The sequence below is a fragment of the Bison bison genome, unplaced genomic scaffold (genome assembly GCF_000754665.1).
Source record: "Bison bison bison isolate TAMUID 2011002044 unplaced genomic scaffold, Bison_UMD1.0 scf7180017864479, whole genome shotgun sequence".
Classification (NCBI taxonomy): domain Eukaryota; kingdom Metazoa; phylum Chordata; class Mammalia; order Artiodactyla; family Bovidae; genus Bison; species Bison bison.
In genome coordinates, this window is record NW_011495039.1 from 2026214 (window position 1) to 2051191 (window position 24978).

A 24978-nucleotide genomic window follows, 5' to 3' on the forward strand; every position below is an offset into this window, starting at 1 on the left:
GATATTCCTCCACCACTAAATATTCATCATGTGCCTCCCCTTCCATAAGATAATTTTCTGACAGTGAAAATAGCTGATCAAAGTGTATGAACATTTTGTGCTGATATTTTCTTGAGTTAAATTTTAGTGTCATGTGTTCACCACCCTCCTAAAAATACTACCCTTAGCTATCCAAAACCGAAACAAAAGACCAGTCAATGAACACATAAATTCTAACAAAATATGTTGTTGCGAATATCTAAAATATTTACCTCATTGGGCATTCAGAATCTGCAAAACCTCTTCTGAGAGTATGAACACGGGAAAACAGCCACAATTTTATTTAAATAGAGCACTGTATCCATACGAAGCACAGTGCTTACTCAATTCTTTTGAACTCAGCCACAGGGACAAAAAAAGAAGAAATCAGACTGGATTCAGTAAAACCCAACCAACCAACAAAAAGCCTGTGTCCCTGCTTTGTGCAGCGATATTAGGCTAGAGAAACAGAGAAGGAAAACAACAATAATAGATAATTACATCTATTATTGTACTGGACTGTTGAGAACTTAATATTATAATCATGATCATATTGTACTGGTTCATCAAATTGGCCCTAAATATCAATTGTTTTTTATCTTTTCAGAGTTCTCTGATCTAAGTTTTTTTCCCTTTCTCTTCATAAAAATTTCTACTCTACTAACATAATATTTTGTAATTTTTAGCTTAAATACTCAGCAGTTGAAATTGCATTCCTATAATTATAATTATGACTAATAGACCTTCCATTTCCCATGTCATAATTAATGTCAGGCTTTATTAGAGCATAATCATGTTGCCTTTTCACTTACAAAGCTTCTTTTATTTTCACAACATTTATGTTATATTGAATTAAGCAATGAAGAGTTCTAGAGGCCTTCTTAAAGGACAATCTGTGGATCATAGATGCTGAATAAAAGGATTATGAAATGTTTCTCGCATTGTCTTTAGATTACATAAAGTATTTTCTAATGTGCTATTTGTTCAACATCAGTAAGTGAACTAAGCACTCAATAATTCAGGGATAAATACATTATATTTTCTAAAAAAAAGATTAATAAATTGCTAGCGAGGATGAAAGAACTAAAGACAATAAAACGAAATATCTGGAGATCATATTGTGACAGCAATGAAGGACATATGCAGATGTGTCAGCCTAATTGCCTCAAGTGGGTGGTCAGTATAACACATTTTGAAAGGCACAGGTTAATTTTTCATCAGCCCTGGTTACAGTTACTACAGTTCTTCAGACCACATCCATTCAGAAGATGTAACTTTACTATTGAACTATTTATTTTACTATTTATTCAAGCAAAACTGAACTGTATCTTATTGGCAATATTGAAATTAGAATTCAAAGGTACTGTCCAACTTTAACAACTTGAAATGTAATTTAGAGGGGAGAAAGTTACATTAACAACTTCTTAAATATTAAACAAATGTTCCAGAAGTCATTTGCAAGGTATATGGTAACTTACAAAAAAAGATGCCCTATGTACCTTTAAAATAGGATACTGCACTCTTTATGGACTGAATGATCAAGTTCCCTAAAATTCATTGTGAAGCCTTAATGCTTAACATGACGGTATTTGGAGAGGAGAGCTTGGAGAGGTAATTAGAATAAGACCAGGCCATGAGGGTGGGGCCCTCATGGTGGAATTAGTATCTTTAAAGGAAGAGAAGGAGAGAGGAGAGCTCTGTCTTTCTCTGTTACATGACACAGTGAGTAAGTAGCAATCTGCAAGCCAGGAAGAGAAGACTCATCAGGAAATGAATCCACTGGCAGTTTTGATCTTGGACTTTCCAGCCTATAGAACTGTGAGAGTTAAATGTCTGCTGTTTAAGCTTTCCAATTGATGGTATCTGATGATAGCAGGCTGAGCAAAAGCATGGACTATCCTTTTTTGGTTATAAGTAACTGAATCTGTGCCTCTGAGGGCCAAACAGCAACTGACTCAGAACTCTATATTACATATGGCCCAAAACTAAAGCAATGAAACCTCACGGTATCAGTTCTTCTTTTTTTTTCCCCCCTCATTGGATTACTCAAATCTTTTTATTTGGTTCACATCTTCTTAAGAAAAGTTACACATTCTCAATACCATGTTATATATGATTTTATATATGATATAAATATAAGGAGAATGTTGTATTAATATAAATATATGCATATTTACATATAATATAAATAGATGGAAAACCAAAGAATCAAGAAAATTATTCCAATTATAATCTTTCTGAGATATAAAATCATTTCTAGAGAACATGAAGAAATTTCTAAAAATGCTATGCCCTGCAGTTCCTTCTGAACCAATTATTTGGGCTAGTTTAAATGATTTACATGCCAAGGTTCTTGAAATCACAATGAATTCAAGAAACTGTGTAGCAAATTAAAATGAGGTTTGGAGAATCAGGATAACATCAGTTAACAGGATTAGAAATTTACAGAAAAAAATGAGCCTTATCTATAATAAAGCCGATGGTAGCGCAGGGTTCTTAATTATGTGCATAAATCATGGACAAATATAAAAGGTTCTAAACTATAACCACTATGGTACATTGTAGGTTGGTCTTGAAATTACAGGGTCTGGGACAAGCATTCAAAGAAAGTCCCTCACACCATATGTTTAAATTTTTAGAACTATATGGGGATTTCCCTGGTGGTCCAACAGTTAAGACTTTGCCTTTCAGCGCAAGGGGTGCAGGTTTGATCCCTGGTTGGGGAACTAAGACCCCAGATGCCTGGCAGCCAAGAAACCAAAACATGAAACAAAAGCAATCTTGTAACAAACTCAATAGAGATTTTAAAAATGGTTCATATCAAAAACATCTTTAAAAAAACTTTTAAAACTATGAATCAAACAAACTTATAAATAAATATGTTCTTTCCTCCTATTTGAAAATGTGATAACATAGCAACTAGGAAGGCCAGGTCAAACCTAGACTTTGGGGAAATTTCTAGAATCAGAACTGAAAGAGAAAATGGTATGGAGCCAGTTTTCAGTTTTCAGACCCCAGCCCACCCCATTTCCTGCCTCACTTCCTATATCCCTCAAGCCCACACTGCTCCATACCACAGGAGCTTCACACACCAAACTTATGGGTACAACCAAGCTCCATCCTCATCCTCTCACAAACAGCTGCCCGTTGGCCACCTCCTTGGACTTAAGAGGTATACACAAGAGCAATGTGCTCTGCCTGGAAAACCAGGCCTGGGATGAACTTGCTCCGGTCCTGGAAGTAGACTCAGGGCTGACTGGGCAAGGGAAGGCATGGGTCCTGGGTAGCTAGTGTACCTTCTAGGAGTAGAGTCCGAATCTCTCAGCAGAACTTCCTCTTAGTTCTTTAAACTTGTTGTCCAATGAGAAAGGATGGCCGGAAGGAGGCTCTCAGTAGGGCTCCTTCTTGCTGAGCTTTAAGATCAGTTTATAATAAAATAGGTAACTTTATAGAAGTTAACTTAAGACAAGGAAGCAAGACCAGGAGACAGTTTTCCTTCATCAAGTGGAACTGATAGAAAAACTCAGCAGAGTTATGCCTAGAGAAGCAATTGTTCCCTCATAAAGAATATCCATAACTTTTTTCCACATGAAAGGAAGTCACTTTGCTTTCAAATATTTTTAAGTCTACAACCATCTATTGATCATGCTTACAATAATGTTAGCAATTTTTTTGCCTGGTGCCCTTCTTAGAAGCATTAGCTTTTATTTCATACTATTTTTCAAAATTCCCAAGATTTCTGAAAGGCAGGTGTCTTGATTTCGAAAAATGTATTCATTTTGTAAAACAAATTCATTTTGTTTGAATGTAAGACAATTCATTTCGTAAGTGTATTTTGAATGTGATTCATTTTGAATGTATTCAATTCATTTTGTAAAATAAAATGAATACAGATTATGTAATTTTTCTGAGTTCTCAACGTTGAATATTGGCAAAGGTTTTGGCAACATTAACAGTAGACAAAAATGTTCTTTATTTCCAGGTAACCCAATTCTCCACTTTGCCATACTTAGCAGGGCCTTTCTGGCTCAGTGAGACAACAGCTAAGCTTTATTATTGCTATTTTTGCTATTCTTTGTCCAGTATAGAAGAATTCTTATTCGTGCCTTGGAATCTTGCCATACCAATAAAGAAAAAAATAGTTAATAAGCAATAAGTTAGTACAGAATATTACTTTCTGTAAATATTGTCATTAAATAATGCCACAGGAGCAAATAGAAAAACAAGCCCAGAATTTAGAAAAGAACAATCCTGTTACTCTCCTGGCCTGAGATAGGAGAGCTTAATTTTACAAATTGTACTTTTCCTCAAACAGGTTTCATTCCTAGACACTATTTCAACCATCGACTCATGCCAAAATAGTTTGATAGTCCAACCCTTCACATAAAGAGAAAGATTCAAAGAAGGAATAAATCAGAAAGTTTCAACCAAAAAAAGGCCAGGAGCCACCTAACCTGCAGCCAACACTAATGAAAGCGACAAGCAAGTGAAAAGATATCATAAATGTAACTTAAAGCACAGGCCTACCTGAATCATATGCAAAATCTCTGGGCTCCTGTTTAATCATCAGAGGAGGGGGGAAGCTTTGGCTGGCTGCACCACCAACCATCGTGTTGTGTTCATACACTGGGTCGTGGTACTCCTGCTTAAAGCCTTGAGGTGGGAAGGGGATGTTTGGCTCAGACATCTGCCGTTGGTACATGGGACGTCCTTCCCTTGGCATTGTTGGCAAAGGAGGGAAGGAATTACAGGGTTCAGAAAGTTGGCGGCGAAATCTGGGAAATAAGAGAGCATATTTCAAATAAAAAGGTAACAAGAAATAGCCTTTAAAAATACTGGCACAATTTTTAATCGCTTAGTTAGTGAACATGACACCAGCTGACTGACCCAAAGTGTAAATCTTCAATGAAGATGAGATTTCTCCTTCCTGGGTCAGTAGCAATATGCTTTCTAATCATAATACACCTTGTGTTCCTCTTCTAATTAGTTCCATTCAGCACCATTTCAGTGTATTACCAGAAGTTAAAGGTGTGCCTCAAGTAAGGCTAAGGAGAGCAATGTAGCATTTGCAAGAAATACATACCCTGACAGTTAAAATGCCCAGTGAGAAATCAACTTGGTAGCTCACCAAATTTCCTTATGAAGTGAGTTAAAATAATTATAGACAAGGGAAAAAAAGCAAAACAGAGACTCTGGAAAGAATCTGATCTCAAACTGTATCCTCTATCTTTTAATTGTTATCAAGCTAATCAACAAACAAAATATCAACCAAATAAAAACCTCCTTAATGGTTTTCCATTTCTTATCATCGATTACTGAGGAAAGAAGAAAGGAATGGCTTTCTTTTCAAATGGGTGGGACTCTTACATCTTCAACAATGTCCTAAAGAACACTGTATTCTAATGAGAAATTAAACTGGGCAATATTATAGAGAATGAAATCCAAGCTAGTTTTTAAAGACCACTTCTTTACTGTCAAAACAGCAACACAGAACACACTGGCTTCTGAGAGCTTCAGACAAAATATCAGGTCGATGAAAATAAGCATAAAATATTACAGCAGACCTCTGAAGATGGAAAGAACATTCATGCATTACATAGCATTGCAACACGTCATGATGTTAGGTCATGTGGAAGCTCCGAGGCCTTGGCAGAAGGCTGACGGTGAGTTTCTACACTCCTTCCTTCTTGGTTATCTACCGTACTGACTGGCTCATCACATCATCATTCAGTTCTGTGTGTCTCATCCTAATACCATTGACCCACCACAAAGATGTGGATTAATTAAAGATTTAAAAGTGCTCTAAAATGCCCAGGAGTGCTTAAAAATAACCTATCCGACATTTCTATGAGCAAATGTATGCCTATTAATTCCCCTGCACCCTTCTAAAAGCATTCCTGTGACTTTAATTTGGAGAGTTAACATTTAATTTTGGTAACGTTAAATGAAAACAAGGGAAAAGCAAAAGAATGGCGGAGCGATTGCTTTAGCGTTTCTCAGAACACTCCACCCTGTGATTTAACTCTAGCCTCGCCAGCTGCCATGAAAAGCACTGAAATTCCAACAACACCTGCAGAAAACCAACTTAGAAACTCAGATATTGCCAAACAATTAGCTGACTGGCACTGCATTCATTTCCCTTCTCTTGCTTATTTCATTAGCCAAAAAAAGAAACAGAAATTATCATTAAGAACTGTCAAGGAGTGAATCGGAAAATTGTAACTTGAAGTTAAAATAAGAACTCTTGCTCACTTGGGAAGCCACACAAGGAAGTTAATAATACTTCTGCTAAAAGCTTTGTTTAAAAAAAAAAAAAAAAGTCAAGCCATTTGTTTGCAGGAGTCAATGTGATTCCAGTTGCTACTCACTGAGGACCATGCATGTATCAACACACATATGCTTCCTAAGAAACTACAAGTTTGTGGTGATGTTCTTATGACTGATGGTAAAGAGAAACGGACTCAGAAGCTTCTGGAAGAGAGTGCATGGGTAAGGAGAGCACGCTGATGAACTCTTGGGTATAGAAAAACAGCGTCTAAGTGGTGGGAAACAGAGAAAAAGAGACAGGACTCCTGCACAGTGAGTTCAGGGAGAAGTGCCAAAGGGCTGGGCCGAGGAGCAGAGAGAGGCAGAGGAGAGGAAGTGGGGTGCAGCCCAGGTGGCCATGAAGTGTTCCCTGAGAGAGGTTGGGTGCTGGGCTGGAGGGGGCTATTTGGGGACAGGATCTGTTCCCAGAGCAAATTTGCCATTTATAACTGAGGGACTGTCATTTGTTGGCGAGAGCTCTCCAAGAAATCCTCCTCAGAAACATACGGCTTCAGAGATTTTCCTGGGATGGGCCAGCTGGTACTGGCCTCCACGCTCCGCGGGGGACACTGGGAAAAGACCTGAGCTTCCCTCTCCCAGTTCCGGGCCGGCTGTTCGCAGTCTCAAATATTTGACTTCAAGTAGAGACGCTCAAATGGATTTGGCTATGGCAGCTCTAGTTAGGTCACCTAAAAACAGCCACACTGCTTGTTTAGCAGTCACCTTCCATAAGAGAGAACTTCAGAGAGCGCCAACCGTTCCATCTCTAATTCTGACCCTCGTCTGAGGGGGAGAGAGGCTTGGTACCAAGAACTCTGGGAAGTCCCCAGAAGTAGACAAAACAAAACTTGCTTTTTTCTGCATCGTCCTCTCTATGCCCCCATCAGTCCTACACAATGTGCATCTGTTTAATGGCCCACCCGGCAATAAGATTTCTTTCATCTGTATTTACAAAACTGTTTACACAGATGCTCATACCATTACACTCTGAGAAAGTCTCAGGTCCACAGGGTGAGAAGAAAAAGATAATGGACAGCGTTTCATAACCAAAGCACAAGAGGACACAGGGATGGAAACCAAGGTAGAAACATTATTATTTGGTTTCATGCTGGAAAGAATGCTTTCATCTTATCCTTTCATATCAGAAGAGTGACTGAAATTGAGATTGAGTCCCATTAAATAATCTATAAAAAGCAGAGCTGAGTATTCCCTTATTTTCAGAAAGTTGCCAGTGGCCCATCTTTGGGTTTCCTTTGCTGATCTGGAGGATTCCTGGGCTGAGCTATTTTTATAATGCTGTGTCAGAACCCCTTTGCACAGGCTTATTGTTAAATTTGGGGTTCTCTGGTGGCTCAGAAGGTAAAGAATCTGCCTGCAATGCAGGAGACCTGGGTTCAATCCCTCGGTTGGGAAGATCCTCTGGGAAAGGGAAAGAATACTCCAGTATTCTTGCCTGGAGAATTCCATGGACAGAGGAGCCTGGTGTGCTGCAGTCCATGGGGTCGCAAAGAGTCAGACAGAACTGAGCAACTGAACAACAACAGCATGCTAACCATGCTCTCGAGATTATGCCTGTTGTATCTGTTTGGTAGAAATACTACTATTTCATGGCATGTTACTATACATCTCTTTCCAATTCCACATTCAGGGTTGTCATACTGATAGCTTGGAATCTGCCATGGGGGCAATATTTACATCACAGACTCATCAAATGCTACAGATCAAAGTCTTTTGGGTTTTCTTCCATAGATCCTATTGTTATCCATTTACCAACACACCACTTGTTCTATAAGTACAGGGTAGAAGGGGAAAAAATAAATGCTGTATACAACTGAACTGTGTTTTTAAGTTGTATTATTAAGGCCTCTAAGGGTCCTTCAATATTTTATTTAAACACAAATTTTTAAATCTCTAAGAGTTGAGAATTACCTGACATAGCATGTTCTCTATGTTGTGTCTTGCCTTGTTCCTTTCTAAGGAATACTAATTCAGTCTCTATCACTTTAATGTTATATTCTCAGTGTTCAGGGTCATGCATCTACTGACATTAAATATCCATCACTTGCAAAGGAGGAAAGAGAGTTCTATCATATAAGTTATCTTCTGCAAAACTATGTACAGCTAAACCAGTCAGTCTAAGGTAAAGAACCTAATTCCATAAGCCATCTACTAAAATTAGTCTCCTAACTTTATTTTTCAAGTACACACATATGCTCATAAAAATGGGATGATCTGATTTAAAGTTTAAGTGAAGCAATTTAATTCAAGCAAAGAGAAAGGGAAATGTTCAAATGTCAGTATATAGATTAATTTTCCATTTTAGCAACCAATTTAAATGTTTATAAAGGAATGTTTACAAATGACCTTCTCCACAAATTATTTATAGCTAAAGACAGAGCAAACTCTAAAAATATTTTGCACAGATGTGCAAAATTAATACACTCGCCTTGAATTTACTATAGGTCCTAGGAAGTGGTAAAAGGAATTTCCTCCAAGAATGTTAAAAACAGTTTTGCTTTGTTTTTTTTTTTTAATGGTACTTGCAGTTACCAAGGGATAAGGGGTAGGGAGGAATAAATTGGGAGATTGGGACTGACATATGCACACTACCATTGATAAAATAGATAAATAATAAGGATATATTTCATAGCACTGGAAACTCTACTCAATACTCTGTAGTGACCTATATGGGAAAAGAATCAAAAAAAGAGTAGATACATGTATAACTGATTCACTTTGCTGTATAGCAGAAACTAACACACACATTGTAAATCAATTATATTCCAATAAATTTTTTTTATAAGGTACTTGCACTTTACCTGTGATCCATGGGGTAGCTACTGTCTTGGATGGGCTGCGATGGAGGGAGGTGAGCTGGGAAGGCGCGGTCAGGCTTTGAAGTGTGAGCTGAGTTGGGAGATGCATGGTGCAGGGGGGACACTGGAGTGCTGGATGGTGTTGGGGGGTTGGAGGGCCTCATTCCCACTTGTGGCTTCTGATCATAGGCACTACCCAAGAGATAAGAGAAAAGAGAATGTGAGTTTCTTGGGAAAAATTAAAACTCTGTCCCCACCCCAAACAGTCAAGGAAAGAAAAAAATATTTCAGGCTAAAGTCCTAAGGAAGCTTAGAATGGTATGGCTTTTGGTTTTTGCAATTCCAAAACATGTAATCATCAAAACAGCCACACACTTAAACAGAAAATAGGATAATCTATCACTTGGAAACAGCACAAATATAAACCATCTATTTTTAATACATATACAAACAACATAACATAAGGAAAATCTCTGTCAGCAAAAGCAGTGACATTATTTCCATCTATTCTTCGTTGTTTTTTTTTTTTGGCCACACTGTGAGACATTGCAGGATCCTAGGAGGGATCAAACTTATGCTCCCTGCATTGCAAGTGTGGAGTTTAAACCACTGAACTACCAGGGAAGTCCCCATTACCATCTGTTTTTGATATGTCTCCTTAAGCAAGTTTCATAGATCTTTTCTAGATCATTAAATATTTCTGATATTATAATCCTTCTACATTACAGAAGACTTTACAATAAGAAGTCGTATCAGTTTAACGAGATGCAGATCATACCTGACTCACCTTTATTTGTTGTAGAATTCTAAGCCAATGCTTTTGCCTTATTTTCATTCTTTTAGTGTAAAATAAATGATGGCTGGCATTAACTTCCTCACATGAGATAATAAAGATTTATGAGGCAAATTAAAACGTCTCTGATATATTTAAACCTTCTTGGAGCATATGATTAGGCACAAAATAATGTTCTTAAGAATAAAATCCTGTTATCACAGTCTAACTTCTAAACATAATTACAAAAGAATAAAATGAGTGAGCTTGTTTTTATACACATTATGAATTTAAGTTGCAGTCTTTAGCATAGTTCTCAGGGATGTGATTTAACTAATTCTTCTAATCTAAAAATACTTTATTGAAAACAAATTATATTTAAGTTTCTGAACAAAAAATATCTAGGTTAAAACACTCTGTTCCTTTTAAGATAAAAAGCATTTGCCAGTATATTTTTTCTTTAAAAAAGAAACTTAAAACAAAATTGACTTATGTAATAATTTATCCTGTTGCTCCATCCATACAAAAGAATTACATCCACGCATGAAACTACAGAAGTAGAGGAGTATGGGCTGCATAAGTCTTTCTTCCTTTACAGCAAAGTCCACAAACTCATACTATTTGGTTCCACCTGTTTCCTTTACCAGTATTTCTGAATGAGAATGTACTTCTTTTATAAAATGGTTCACCTGTCTCATTCCCATGTGAAAAACAGTGATACAACTTCTGTCCTAGGATATTACTTTTTTCTCATAAAATGCTATACTGTGTTACACTGTTCATATAGAAATGGAAAAAACAGAATTAATCCAATAAATCACTGTGGGAATTATTGGTCTTTGAGAAGAATCTCAAAATACACAGGTAATTCTACCATTAATTTATGGAAGTCAGATGTCATTTTTGAAAAATATGTCTATAAACCAGTAGTTCTTCCATAATCACACTTCTGATCAATGCTAAAATGCAATGACAATTCTATACCTATTTGGTTTATTAATTAAAAATTCTCCAATATGTTAAATAATTACTCTGTGAATACACAGTATTATTCATAAGGAGAAAATGCAAAAATTAAAAATGTGATAAAATAAAACTGAGATTGATCAATACTGTTTTATCTGAACTCAGTATGCTTTAATAGTAGGCTTCTGTAAGAGATATATCTTATAAAAGCTTTGCAGTTCAACTGGACCACCTTTATCATTTCAGACTCTGGTGAACTGTCTAGGAAAGAGGATGCAGAAGACAAGTTTGCAAGAACAAATAGTAATGAAATATCCAAGCACCGGTCGGTACCATGAAACTATACAAACCAAAGTTTTTTGAATCTTAAATATCTTAAACAACGAACTAGTGAATGTAACAAAAAGGAAGTAGACTCACAGATGCAAAGAACAAGTGAATGCTTTCCAGTGGGTAGAGGGAAGCAGGAAGAGCAATATAGGGGTAGGAGATTAAGAGGTACAAATTACTAGGAGTAAAATAATCTATAAGAACATATTGTACAACACTGGCAGTGTAGCCAGTATTTTATAATAACTATAAATGGAGCATAACTTTAAATATTGTGAATCACTATATTATACACCTCTAACCTTCAGCTATGCTTCGATTTAAAGAATGGGAAAAAAAATAACATTATTCTGCAGAAGGAAACAGAGTATAGGTAAAAAAAAAAAAAAAAATCTGAGGAAACAGAAGACTCCTCTGAATCATAATGCATTATGAACTTGAACTTGAATCAACATAATTTATAAGACCGCAAATATCTGTAATCATTTTTATAAGTTTCTAAACCAACTCCTTTAAAGGACTATGTCTCTACTGTAATTGAGAGTAATAACATACAATATACAGAGCCAACTTTTTCCTTATGCAATTAGGGGCCAATATGAAAAGTAGCAGAATGCAATTTACTGTGAAGGGTTTTTAATGAACATACATGTTATCAAATTTTCCAACAAAGGAACAATGTACTTCTACTGCTCCACCCTTTATTATCATCAGAAGGAACAACTGGGTTTTTAACAGATAATAGCCTCTGCTAAGCCTTATAAAATTCTAACTTTACTGCAACTGTCCATGAATGCATCTTATAGATCATCTGCAAAGCCTGTCAGATAACTAATGTACTGTTCAGACCTGCCAAATGCTTCATTGTTTTCCCCCTACAAACTCTAAAGTGCATAATGCATTCTTTCTAATGAGAACTGAACTTTCGGTACCTGCTCATGCCACCTAAGACCCTTTTTACAATCTCAGGATGCATCCCCTAACGGTTGTGGAAAAGCAGCTCATGATCTGGATAAAAATTACTCCTTTAAAATGATTCTAGAAGTATATGATCAGACAGTAAACGGTCCTTTTGAGTTCTGCTCAACATATGACCTAATTAGCTTGTTACATGTTGAAGATGTAACTCTTATAAAATACGACTTGAGATTTTATACTATGGTAAATCTGTGCTTCTGTAAGAACCATCAGGTGCTCGCTATACACTCAATTACTTTACCTGACATTGTACAGGCACTTTTCTCCATAGCTGAATTTAAAGGGCTGTTCTTGACTGCAGGCAGAGCCGAGTTCTGAACATGGACTGTGGGGTTCTTTCTTGATTTTCAGTGGGAGGCCATGAAAAGCCACTAGAAAACAAAAATACCCGCAAAAATGAAATCCTGTTAGGAATTAAGTACACTAACCTGTTCTATCCCTCTTGGTTAAAATGTCACTAACATTTCATATTAACTCTCATAAGAAAAATCACACTGGACAAATTTTATGCAAGAAAAGATTCTGGAGAATCTTATATACTCTCCATATACTCATTGTTTGCTTTTACTGTATAACAAAATGCATGCTTGAACTTTCTCATTACTGAAAGTCAAATGAACTATTTGTAACTGGCTTAGCTGACACTAACAAAATGAGAAATTCAGTTTTCAGAAAATAAACTTGAAAATATTTCAGCAAGTTTTCCAATAACTCAAGCAGGGGGAAAAAAAACCACAACTGACTATTCAAGAATTAACTGAAAATAGAAGCATAATTTTAAGAATTAACTGAAAGGAAAATATTTCAAGTGCATCAATAGTAATGGTTTAATGGAATAAAAATTGAACTATGACGAAGAAACCCCAGCTGCCGTTCTTAGAGTAACTAATGATACTTTGGACAAAAGGATAAAAACTCAACATCTTTGTGGACAGTGCTTATATATTAAACTACAGATAAAAAGTACTTATCTAACTACTTAAGAGAAGTGTGAAGATACATTGTGAGAAATACATTAAAGTTATTTTTTGTATATTATGACCATAAAGCAATTGTTCTATATGAAATGATAGTTTCTCCTTTTTCATATGACATTGTCATGTCATTAATGTTCAATATAATACAAAGATAATATCACAAAATATGAAGAAATATGTGTATTTAGGTGGAATCATATCTCTTAAACCAAAAAATAAAATAAGGTTATATATTTTTGTTATTTTAAGTGAAGCTGAAAAAAATATATACTAGAGATCCTCAGAATAACTGAAGTTTTAGTAAAAATGGAAAAATAAATAAAAAGATAAGAGGAAAAACAGACATGAGAATGAATTTTAGTTTCATACAATATGCACAGGTAAGAATAATCAAGGATAAGCCCAAGAAGGACACACTGTGGATAGTTATCCCAACTCTGTAAAACCTGAGATTAAAATACAAAATATTAAGTACATATACTATAAACGAAGATAAAAGAAGAGAAACTTTGTGGTTTATGATGCCATTCAATCTTGATCATAACATTATAGCATTATGAATTTGTACTTGCTTGAATGTCATATATAATTTTAGTATAAGAAATTGATATCAAGAACTATCAAGCTCCAAGAAAATAAATTTGTTAATATAAGCACATAATTTTGACTAAAATGTTTAGTGATATTAAAGAAACATCTGAAGCACTGTGGAAAACAAATTTGTCACCTAAATTAGTTGTCTAAGGAAAACTTAATAAATAATAATACAATTATTTCAGTGAGTGATCTATTTCAAAGTATTTTTTCTAATTTAATGTGTGTTTAATATACCTACTCAGAGAAGAGAGAGTCAGAGGAACAGAAACAAAGAGGAAATTATGTATGTTTTCATATGCAAATGGTACATATGTTCATTAACTTTACCAAGTCAGAAAGTTATAATTTATAAAATGCTAAGATGAAAGAGGCTTAACAACCTCAGGATTCACTTCATAACCTGAGGACTTGCTTGGATTCTGATTTGAACATAACAACTAAAAGAGACCAATGAGTAAGACATTTTAATGTGGACTAGGTAAGAAATTCTTGTTAATTTTGTTGAATGTGATAATGAAATGGCAGTTGTTCCCAAAAAAGGTTTAAAGCTAAAGCTTCATAAAATATTTACGGATAAAAAATAAGTCCTGGAATTTCATTAAAATAATCTAGAAAAAGATGTGTAGGGGAAGAATCAAATAGAAAAATGTTGATAAATGTTAAAAGCAGACTGATGGGTCAGTGGGAGTTCATTACATTATTCTCTTTACTTTTATCTAAATTCTAAATTCACAAGATAAAATGCTTTTAAATTATGAAACAAAAACACAAAGGATTTAAAGTAGCATCCTTTAAGAAAATGTTTTGCCCTCTGCATGTGTATGTGTGTGTGTATGCTACTTCTTAGAATGACAGATATTGCACAATGAAATCTTGTAATATGTTAATCATGTATTTGCTGCTTTCTTAACAAATAGTTTTCAACTCTTTATGACTTACTTGAACATATACAACAAAATGTGCATACCTTAAGTTCAGCACTTTAGATTAAGTATTGGGTTTTATATTTTCCAAAGAAAAAGCAGTACCAACATCAAAGGAACTCAAATTATACCTGAGAGATCAGAACTAATTTGTATGAATAAAAATGGATAAGATCTCAAAAGCTAATAAATTGGTAGTACAATGCAAAGTTGATCATATTTATCAAAATATCAGACATCATCAGAGACTACTATATTCAACATTACTGTTTTAAAAGTCTTTGGGACCATGAAGTAGGAAAGGATTAGTGAACAGGATGCAAAGGCATTAAGCACAGAAGAAAATAATCTATGAATTAGGCTTCATTGCAATTAAGAACTTCTCTTCCCCAAGACACTAAGCTACACACACCAAGAAGTTACTTGCTATAGAAAGATCAAAGATATCATACTCAACCTAATAAAAATTGTTACAAAGAGAGAAAAGAAACAACCCAATTAAAATTGGGCAAAAGATTCAAACAGGCGGTTCATAAAAGAAGATATCCAAATAGCAAAATAAATGAGCAACAAAATGAAGATATATGAAAAGGTATTCATCTTTACTCATCAAGAAATTGCAAATAAAGTCACATCAGGTTATACTATATACCGACTAGGATGGCTAAAGATTGGCATTGACATTGACATGAAGAAGACCTAAAGCAGTAAGAACTTTTAAATATATGCTACTGAGAGTATAAACTCACATGTACACACAAACACACACTCTGGAAAACTTTTTGGCAGTATCAACCAAGTCTTTATATAAGATTTTAAATAAGATCATATTACTATGATCTAGTAATAACTCTCTTAGGCGGATATCAAAGAGAAAGGACTGAATATGTTCACCAAAAGGACATATTCATAGCAGCTTTATTCATAATACCAAAACTGGAAAAATTCCAGTGTTCACTAGCAGAAAAATGGATAAATAATGTGTGGCTTATTCATACAATGAAATACTCTACAAGAATAACAAGGAACACACTGGTTACACACAGAACGTCTCTCAGATGGTAAGCTGATAAAAGAAGACAAGCACAAAAGAGTATGTAGTAAAGGAATTTGAAGAACAGACCACCCTGATAGTGAAAGAATCTTCCGGTGGTGGATGGGAGTATTAATGACAGACAGGGATCTAGTAATCTAACGCTGATGTTTAGTCACTAAGTCATGTCCGATTGCTTCGTAACTCCATGGAATGTAGCCTGCCTGGCTCCTTTGTCCATGGAGTTTTCCAGGAAAGAATACTAGAGTGGGTTGCCATTTCCTTTTCCAGGGGACCCTCCCAACCTGGGATCAAATCTGCATCTCCTGCACTGGCAGGTGGATTTTCTACAGAGCTATAAATATTTTATATTTGCTCTATGCAGTGATTACAAGTATATACATATGTAAAATTCACCAAGTTTTACACTTAAGATTTTTACATTGAGATAAATGTTTTGCTCCAAAAAAAGGTTTAAAAATATGAGAAACGTCAAGCAACGCTCTAAAAAATTGAGATGTTTGAAAATGCCTGGCCTCCTGTTCCAGTAGAGACATCTGATAATGTGCTTTAACCTCACAGGATAAATAATTCCAGATGAAGCAGGGGAGGGAGGACAACTCTGGGGTACCATCAGGAAAGATTCCTAGCAGGACAGTAGCCTTCTATCAAAATGTCCATTAATATCAGCCTAGAAGCAAAAAAGCATAACTCATCCTTGTAGATACACCATCTGGAGCTTTCAGACTGGCCCCAAGAACTTCTTGGAGTAACCATAGAAGAAAGAACATAAGGACACCCAACGTGTACTCAGAGGGAAGCTGATCCCTAAACAGAGGATCCCCAAAGTTGCCCAATCATCAAAGTACTCAGGGAAATTTTGAAAACAAACAAACAAACGGGGATTCTACTATTCCATATGTCATTAGTTCAACTGTGTCCCCTCCAAATTTTAACTTGAAGTCCTACCTCAGACGTGACTTTATTTGGAAAACTAGTTGATGTCACTTTAGCAAATAATTTGTGATATATTTCTTTGAGTTGGTTTTCTTTTGGGGAGGGTAGTTAATTTGACAAAAAAAAAAAAAGACAGGGTCATTAGAGTGGAATCTAATCTAGTATTACTGGTGTCCTCGTACAAACAGGGCATTAGGACAGAGAAACACAGTGAGAATACCAAGTGAAATGAAGGCAGAGATTAGAATGATGCTTCTTCAAGCCAAGAATTGCCAAAATTGCCTGCAAACTGCCATAATCTAGGGAAGAGGCAAAGAACACTCTCTCTCTCATAGCCATCAGAACCCTGCCAACACTTTCATCTCAGACTCCTAGCTTCCAGAGCTGTGAGACAACAAATTTCCACTTTTTAAGCCACCTAGTTTATGATACTTTGTAATGGCAGCCCTGGGCTTCATTGGGTGCTCAGTGGTAATGAATCTGCTGGGCAGGAGGTGCGGGTTGGATCCCTAGGTGGGGAAGATCCCCAGGAATAGGAAATGGCAACCCACTCCAATATTCTCGCCCGGGAAATCCAATGGACAGAAGAGCCTGGTGGGCTACAGTCCATGGGGTCACAAAAGAATCAGACATGACTTAGTGATTAAACAACAACATAAATGGTGACTCTAGCAAACTCATACACCCTTCCCAGGAACTCTGCTTCACTACAGCTGGCATATAGATCAGCATTATCTTTGAAAATTTTCTAGGTGATTCTCATAACCAGACAAATTTCAGATCCACAATGATCTTAGCAACACGTGGATCCAGTGTATGCTACCCTGAAACAGGTCCAAGACTTGAAAAGACTTTAAAAAAAAAAATGAAGTTGAACAATGTCTCCCTTTTTGTTAGATGCCAACACTCAAGGATTCTCACAGGTTCTCCAAGAGGTTTAGGGCTCCCGTACTCTCTCCGTGTGTGGGCCTCTTAATCGCTGTGGGCTCTTGGAACCATGACTTTTTTTTCTAATCATAAGCCAAATACTAGGTTTTTTTTTTGTTTTTTTTTTTTTAATTGCTGCATTGAGGAGGAAAAAAGAAGCCAACCTGAGATCTTCAATCTTTTGCACAAGAACCAAAGCAACTTTATTTTCCTCATTTTCAGTCTTCTGCATCCTGGAGATCTCGGATCTCAAAAATGACTTCTTTATTCTTTGGTAAGGGTAGTACAGAGACTCCTTCCAGAGGGGAGACCAGGTTTGGGTATTTCATCACAGGGCTGAGAGTCGGAGCGTCTGCGAACAGGCAGTTTTCCAGCTCGCTGGCACGGGTACAAGTGGAAGCAGCACATTCATTTCGTGCAATTTGCTTTACCTTCCCACATGGAGTTGGTGCATGTAAAAGGCTGTTAAGTACTAAATTATTCCTTATCAAATCACCATCATCTGGAGTCATGATCAACACTAATTAAATTACTTTCACTGAACATGGCTCCAGCCTGCTGCCGAGGCTGCTAGGTACATTTCATCTCGCTTACTGTACTGTCCTGCCTGTGTCGGCAACAGAGGGCTACAGGCATCAGCATTGTTCGTAGTTTTAATTACAGTGACTCTTTCCTTCTTCAAGTGTATCAAATCATAAGAGTTAACTCCTTCACTTACAAACAAGTGATGGCTCCCAATGTATATTACATTCTATCCCCGACTTCAGACAATTCATATCATTCATCTGCTGACTTCCTCAACCACATTTCCATGCAAACTTTTATGACCCGCAACTCCTCCGGACAATCAGATTTTTAGGAGGAGAAGCCAAGAGAACTCTCCAGAGATGCATCTTGCATTTTTGCTTTGATGGAGGCTTGACCTTTAAAACCACATCTTAAGGCTGACTTGCAATGACTGAGTTCCTCTAATGGTTAAATTTAAGAGCTCCAAAATACCAAGACGTTAAAAAATGCACTTCCAAAATAAACTTAACCACTTCTTAATTCAAAAAGTTTACTTGGGGTTATGGTATTCATTGTAAAGTATTTGCTAGATTAGCGATTGTTTTCATTTTGGAACAATGAACTCTGAGGCATCATCTTGGCTTCCATTTTTTTTCCTGCCCACATTTTAGACCAGAGGCAAACTCCTGTCATAATTCTCCTGGAGCACAGAGTGTAGGGCCCGTGGCTCTCCAAATGCAACAACGCTGGCATACAACCAAGTTTTGGTTCAGGGTGGTGTTTAATCACAAAGTTGTGTCCGACTCTTTTGTGACCCCGTGGACCGTGTAGCCCACCAGACTTCTCTGTCCATAGGATTTCCCAGACAAGAATACTGGAGTGGGTTGCTATTTCCTTCTCCAGGGGATCTTCCTGGCTCAGGGATTGAACCTGAGTCTCCTGAATTGGCAGGCGGATTCTTTACCACTAAGCCATCAGGCAAGTCCCTTGGTTCAGGGTAGACATATGATAAGTCATATGTGAACATCTACAATATTGATGTAGAAAATAAATTTAGCAATTTGCTCATAGAAGAATAATTTCCTAAATAATCATGACCCTGAAGTATTTTTTTGGTTACTACTAAACTGAAAACAGACCATGTTATGATTGATTGGTTCATGTTAGTTCAGACAATAAACAATGAAATCTATGAATTCAGTTTTTGTTTATATTTCTATAGTGAACATGAAGTAAATTTAAGAAAGATAATATGCTTAACTTTGGTGTTAATATTAATATATTGAACTCTCATTGAGTTTGGAATAGTTATAGAAAACTCTCCTACAAAGCCTCAAAAAACTCAGATTTACACAGTATTATAAAGTTTCCAAAGAATCTTCAACAACTCTGGATTTTCATCATTCAAGACAAGAAGGACATTAGCATTCCAATTTTGGGGAAAAAAAAATTTAAAGAGGCATAAAGAAGCTAAGCTTCATGCCTAACTAAAAGCCTAGGACTAATTTATTATAGGTAGGAATTAAAGTCTTGGGCTTTGGGCAGCAACTCTTGAACCCTTGACCATACAATTCAAATTTACTTTGTGTAGGCACACTTAAGATTTCCATCATGCATGAGAACCACTGTAACATTATATCAGATGTTTCTTTATCCATATATTTTTTCATTAATTCATCCATTTACTGGCCTAGACATTACGCCATTTGCTAAGGGACAGGACATGTGGAGTTACAGAAGAAGTTGAACAGTAAGTCCTACCATCAAGAACTCACAGAACTCCAATTGGAGCTTCATAACGTTGCTTTTTTTTTAAGAAAAGTTCTAATAAGTATATTATCCAGTCTTCAAGTTTGATTAATTCATGTGTATGCAATGCATATTTCTATATACATAACCTTAGTAATATATTCTTGGCACTTGCATCTAAATGAAAACAATTCTCAGAGCATTCATGCTTGCTTTTAGGCATTCTGCCTTCTTTCAATTTATTGCTGGGACCAAAGGCATTTAAAAATTCACACTACTCATATTCCACTGAAGGAAAAATATTGCTATCCAACAACTAAAGCTTCCCTGTGACTCTGATAACCAAAATGTCACAAATGATGGGTCCCCTTCTCTATGTGGACAGTGAGCATAAATACAATGATAAGTTGTCTCAGCTGTGACCTTTCACTTTGCTTTCCTCCCAACTCTTATCATATATGCAAGTGAAATACAGCAGTAATTTCTGTGAGTGCAAAACAATTACCCTGGGAAGAGAAACACATCACATTTTTAACTACTTATCTAAATAAAACTACATCTTTGAATCACATCTGTAGTTTTTGAATCAATATTAGCTGGGAGTTTAGAGCCTTGATGAGAATCTCTTGACTTTGATGGTGAGATTTCTGGGCTGTGCAAAAAAAAATCTATTTTAGAATGATCTACTGAACAAATTTCTTGAGAGTCCCTCAGACAGCAAGGAGATCAAACCAGTCAATCTTATAGGAAATCAACCCTGAGTATTCACTGGAAGGACTGATGCTGAGGCTGAAGCTCCAATACTTTGGGCACCTGATGCGAAGAGCCAACTCATTGGAGAAGACACTGATGCTGGGAAAGAGTGAAGGCAGAAGAAGAAGAGGGTGACAAAGGATGAGATGGTTGGATGGCATCACCAATTCAATGGACTTGAACTTGGGCAAACTCCAGGAGATGGTGAAGGACAGGGAGACCCGGTGTGCTTAAGTGGCAGAGTTGGACACAACTTGGCGACTGAACAACAACAAAAAAACAGTATTCTAGAACAAGAGTTGGCAAATCACACAGCCCATGGGTCAATCCAGTTTCCCACCTGTTCTGGTAAATAAAGTTTTATTGGGACACTTTTCCACCCATTCATTTATGTAGTCTAGGACTACACTGAGTAACAATGTGACAGAAACCCTTTGACCCACCAAATTTAAAATATTTACCATCTGATCCTTTACAGGGAAAAAAATAAAAGTTTTCTGATCCCTATTCTAGATTATGGTCTGCAAAGAAAAGGAAAAAAGAAAATATAAGAGTGGATGGATGGCATAGTGACACCTCCTAGTGTTAGGATATGCTAAGTTAGTTAACAAGGGACATTTGAGTTTGCTTTATTAACCCTGTGTTTACTCTGACTCTCCAAATCAGATAAACATCCCTGTGTGGCCTATTTACAGGGATATACACCAACATGATGGTGAAAAAAATGACATATTATTGAGGCTCTAAAACACTAGAAATTTATGTGCTTTGAGGAATTTCAAAGCATTTACTTCGACCATGGTTATGTATAATGCGGAGAGTTTTCTATACTTGTTTACAAAATATAACTGAGAAAGTCAAAACAAATCACTCTGTGGACACTAAAGCACTTGTAAAAAAAATTTCCCTTGGTTATGGCAGTGAATTTTCAAAAAGCCTCTGTAAAAAGGGGAAAAAGTAAATGGTATACATAAATTAGGTTATTTAAGGCCAGATACAAGTATGGCATGAAAAATGCATGTAGCCTTTTATATAAATATATGTAGTTGGAAATACACTCACCAGATGAAAAGCATTCACTTTAAGTTAATATCACTTCAATTCCAAGTGATAAATGGGTGGCAATGACCTCAATTAGTACAGGGTTAAATTCCAGAAGCAAAGGCGAACGTTTGTGTACAAATAAAGACAACAGTGTTACATGCTTAATAAATCCATCTTCCAAGACTTACAGAAAATCGGCAGGCACTTCGGCCGCATCTAAGCCTCTCATAGATTCTTTTCCAGTACATTTACCTCTTTCAAGCTCGCCCTGCCCCCACCGCGGACACATACCACTCACACATACACACACTGACATCCATTACTAAAGGGCCTAATCTCAGCTATCAGCAGAGTGCCTTTATGGGGCCATTAAACCATTTCTCTTGTTTACAGTACCCGAAGAAAGATGTGAATTATGTCTGTGACAAAACAAGCGATAACATTTCTAAACCGCTATCAAAATGCAAACTGAAACACATTTTAAGGACAGAGACCCTGATTCCCGTTTTCCATTATTTTCCGTTATTTGCAGCATCTGGAAATAGATTCACCTATAATACTTCCGAGACAAAAATTTAGACCATAGCACAGCAAGTTGATGTGTATTTTTTCTGTGTTTTAAAAGGAGTATTATCAGTGGGGTTAGACATCATATCTAGTTGGTCCTTTGATGGTATTGGCAGCACACAGAACTCTGGGCAGTAACAATCACAAAGGTGAACTAAGGGAGATTTTCACCCTTGTTATGGATCCCAGCATTCTTGAATTGAAAACATTATATGTGATCAAGTTTTAGGGACTGAGCTGATATTTCTACCAGAAACCTCTGTGCTAAAGGAATCATAAGTGAATGTCCTATGGGTATGACTCTTTTCCAAACAGCCAATTCATTGGATGCTGGGAAAAGATTGAAGGCAAAAGGAGAAGAGGGTGGCAGAAGATGAGATGGTTAGACAGTATCATCGACTCAATGGATATGAATCTGAACAAACTCTGGGGAACAGTAACAGGACAGGGAAGCCTGCAGACCATGGAGTCATAAAGAGTTGGACACAACTTAGTGACTAAATAATAAAAATGGGTAAAAAGATAAAAAAGAGGAGCTACTTTTTTGATTACAAAATACATTTTTTTTTGCTAAAAAAGAAAAGCCAAAGCAATTACAATAGTAACATCAAAGATCACTGATCACAGATCACCATAACAAATATAGTAATAATAAAACCGTTAGAAATATTGTGAAAATTACCAAAATGTAACACAGAGACAAGAAGTGAGCAAATCACCTAGAAGCCTTGCTGTGCTAAGAGGAGCACGCTGGAGGAAGATCAACAGTCATTAACCCATCCCTACATTGCTACCGAAAGTAAATACTCAGTACCTGCAAGGAACTTCCTGGGCAGTTTGGAAACCAGAACTGAATCTCAGAGAAGCCACACATTTCTCAGAAGGGGACAATCCGATTTTTTTTAACTAGTACCAAACTCCAAGTAGTAATAGGGACTACACACTCCACTGCAGGGATTCCTAAATGGTCCTGCCAGGGGGCTGTACATACCTGAACAAAAGAGAGGACAGAGTGTATAATGGTCCCGGAAGTCATTCCACACCTCAAGGCCCCATCCAGAATCAGGTGTGATATCTACAGACTTGAAAACCAGTGCTGAGGACAGAGCCAAAATCAGAAGCCAAAATCTCGGGGTCTGCAGAGTAAAGCCTTCTGACAAGGTTCCACAGCCTCACAAGACAGTTATTTCTTAGAAGTACACTTCATAATTCAACTCTCTACATCACAGTGTACCATCATGCCATTTTAACAGACAAAAGAGGATGGACAAGTATTCTGGATATGGGACCCGTCCTCTCTTCTAAAATTAGTGGTGATACCATGATGTAGTCAACTCTCTCTCACCTGAAGATCATTCATCTACCTAGCAGTACTGATGGTCTAAACCAGAGGGTTTCTATTTGATTCACATAGGAGCTTCAGTTAATTTCAGTTAGTTGAGATCATTTAAAAATAAGCTTCAAAATCTCTTTCTGGTTTAAAAATCCAAAACTCTGGCTTCTCTAGGAAAAAAAAAATACACAATATCCAGCAACACTGATTCTACTTTCCAGCCTCAAAAGTTGACTGAACTCACTGTCAGCTTCCTCTTCGGCCAGAACCTGTGTTTTCCTCTCTGCCACAGTCCTCACTATAGCTCCCACTCCACACTCCATTATCTCCTGCACTAAATTCACTTCCCCCATTTCTACACTGGGCATGAGTGTTTTCTACACCTCACCAAACACGTAGCTAAGAAATCATTAGTGAGTGTGTTTCTACATGTGGATGTGCACGTGCTCAGACACATACACATTACCTCTAATCAGCAAAAATAAATATAAAACTCATATCACGTTCAGGCTTAGGTACTCAAGTACCCTTCTCAGGCAATAAGGCATGGCTGCAAAGGTAGCAGGTACTTCAATCTGTCAGGTTTCAAAGTTTGCCACCACTTTGACTTACCAGTAGTAAAACTGAGCAAGCCTCTGTGCTTCACTTTACTCTCCTATAAAAAATGGGCATGATAACAGCAACTGACTCATAGAGTTGCTGATAGGATTAAATAAATAGGACACTCTATGTGCAGTGTGTAAGTACTCAGTAATATCCGCTATTGGTATAGTTATTATTCAAACCCAGAATATTTAGGCACAACAGCTAAGAGAGCATTTAGATCATCCAGAGACATAGCAGCGGTGGCTAAGAGCATGGAGAGGAACCTTGGCTTTGCTACTTACTGGTTTAAGGACTTCTGGTCAACCAGGTAGCTACTACAAGATTTGGATTCTCCCTATATAATATGAGGTTTATCATAGACCTTCCACATGGAGTTTGTGTGAGAGTTCAATGAGGTAATGCACAGGAGAATTTCAAATAGTACCTGGCAATGGTAGGCACTCAGGAAATGTTGGTTATTACCATTATGACTCCAACCACTTCCTTTCACAGAGGGTAAACTGAAACTCAAGGAAGTAAAGTGACTAATGACAGGAGCAGGACTTCAGCCATCAGAGTGTTACTTGCACTACTTCTTCTATTTCATCTTGTTTTCAATTTCACATTATTAAGTCAACTACTTACTAAGAGCAAAAAATGTGTACGTGGAGAAGAATCTGTAAGCAAGGTACCTTGAGAGAAGGAAAAAGCAAACAGCATGGCCTGGTAGAATGAGCACTGGATGAGGAATCAAGTAATCTGGACCTAGTTCCCACCCCACTGCTAGCTAGCTGTGTGACTCCAGGCATACTGTACAACCTCTCCGAGCTTCAGTTCCTA

General features: G+C 36.8%; 1 protein-coding gene across 5 annotated transcripts in view; it reads right to left on the minus strand.

The window, feature by feature from the left end:
* Nucleotides 1–24978, minus strand: part of ETV1 (ets variant 1) — a 97831-nt gene that overhangs the window by 32439 nt on the left and 40414 nt on the right. For all 5 annotated transcript variants that reach the window (XM_010862148.1, XM_010862150.1, XM_010862147.1 and 2 more), the window contains 3 exons: nucleotides 12428–12557; nucleotides 9144–9332; nucleotides 4546–4793 (listed from right to left, as the gene is read on the minus strand). In XM_010862148.1, coding sequence (XP_010860450.1) covers nucleotides 4546–4793; nucleotides 9144–9332; nucleotides 12428–12557 — 567 coding nt within the window. The remainder of the gene's footprint in view (nucleotides 1–4545; nucleotides 4794–9143; nucleotides 9333–12427; nucleotides 12558–24978) is intronic.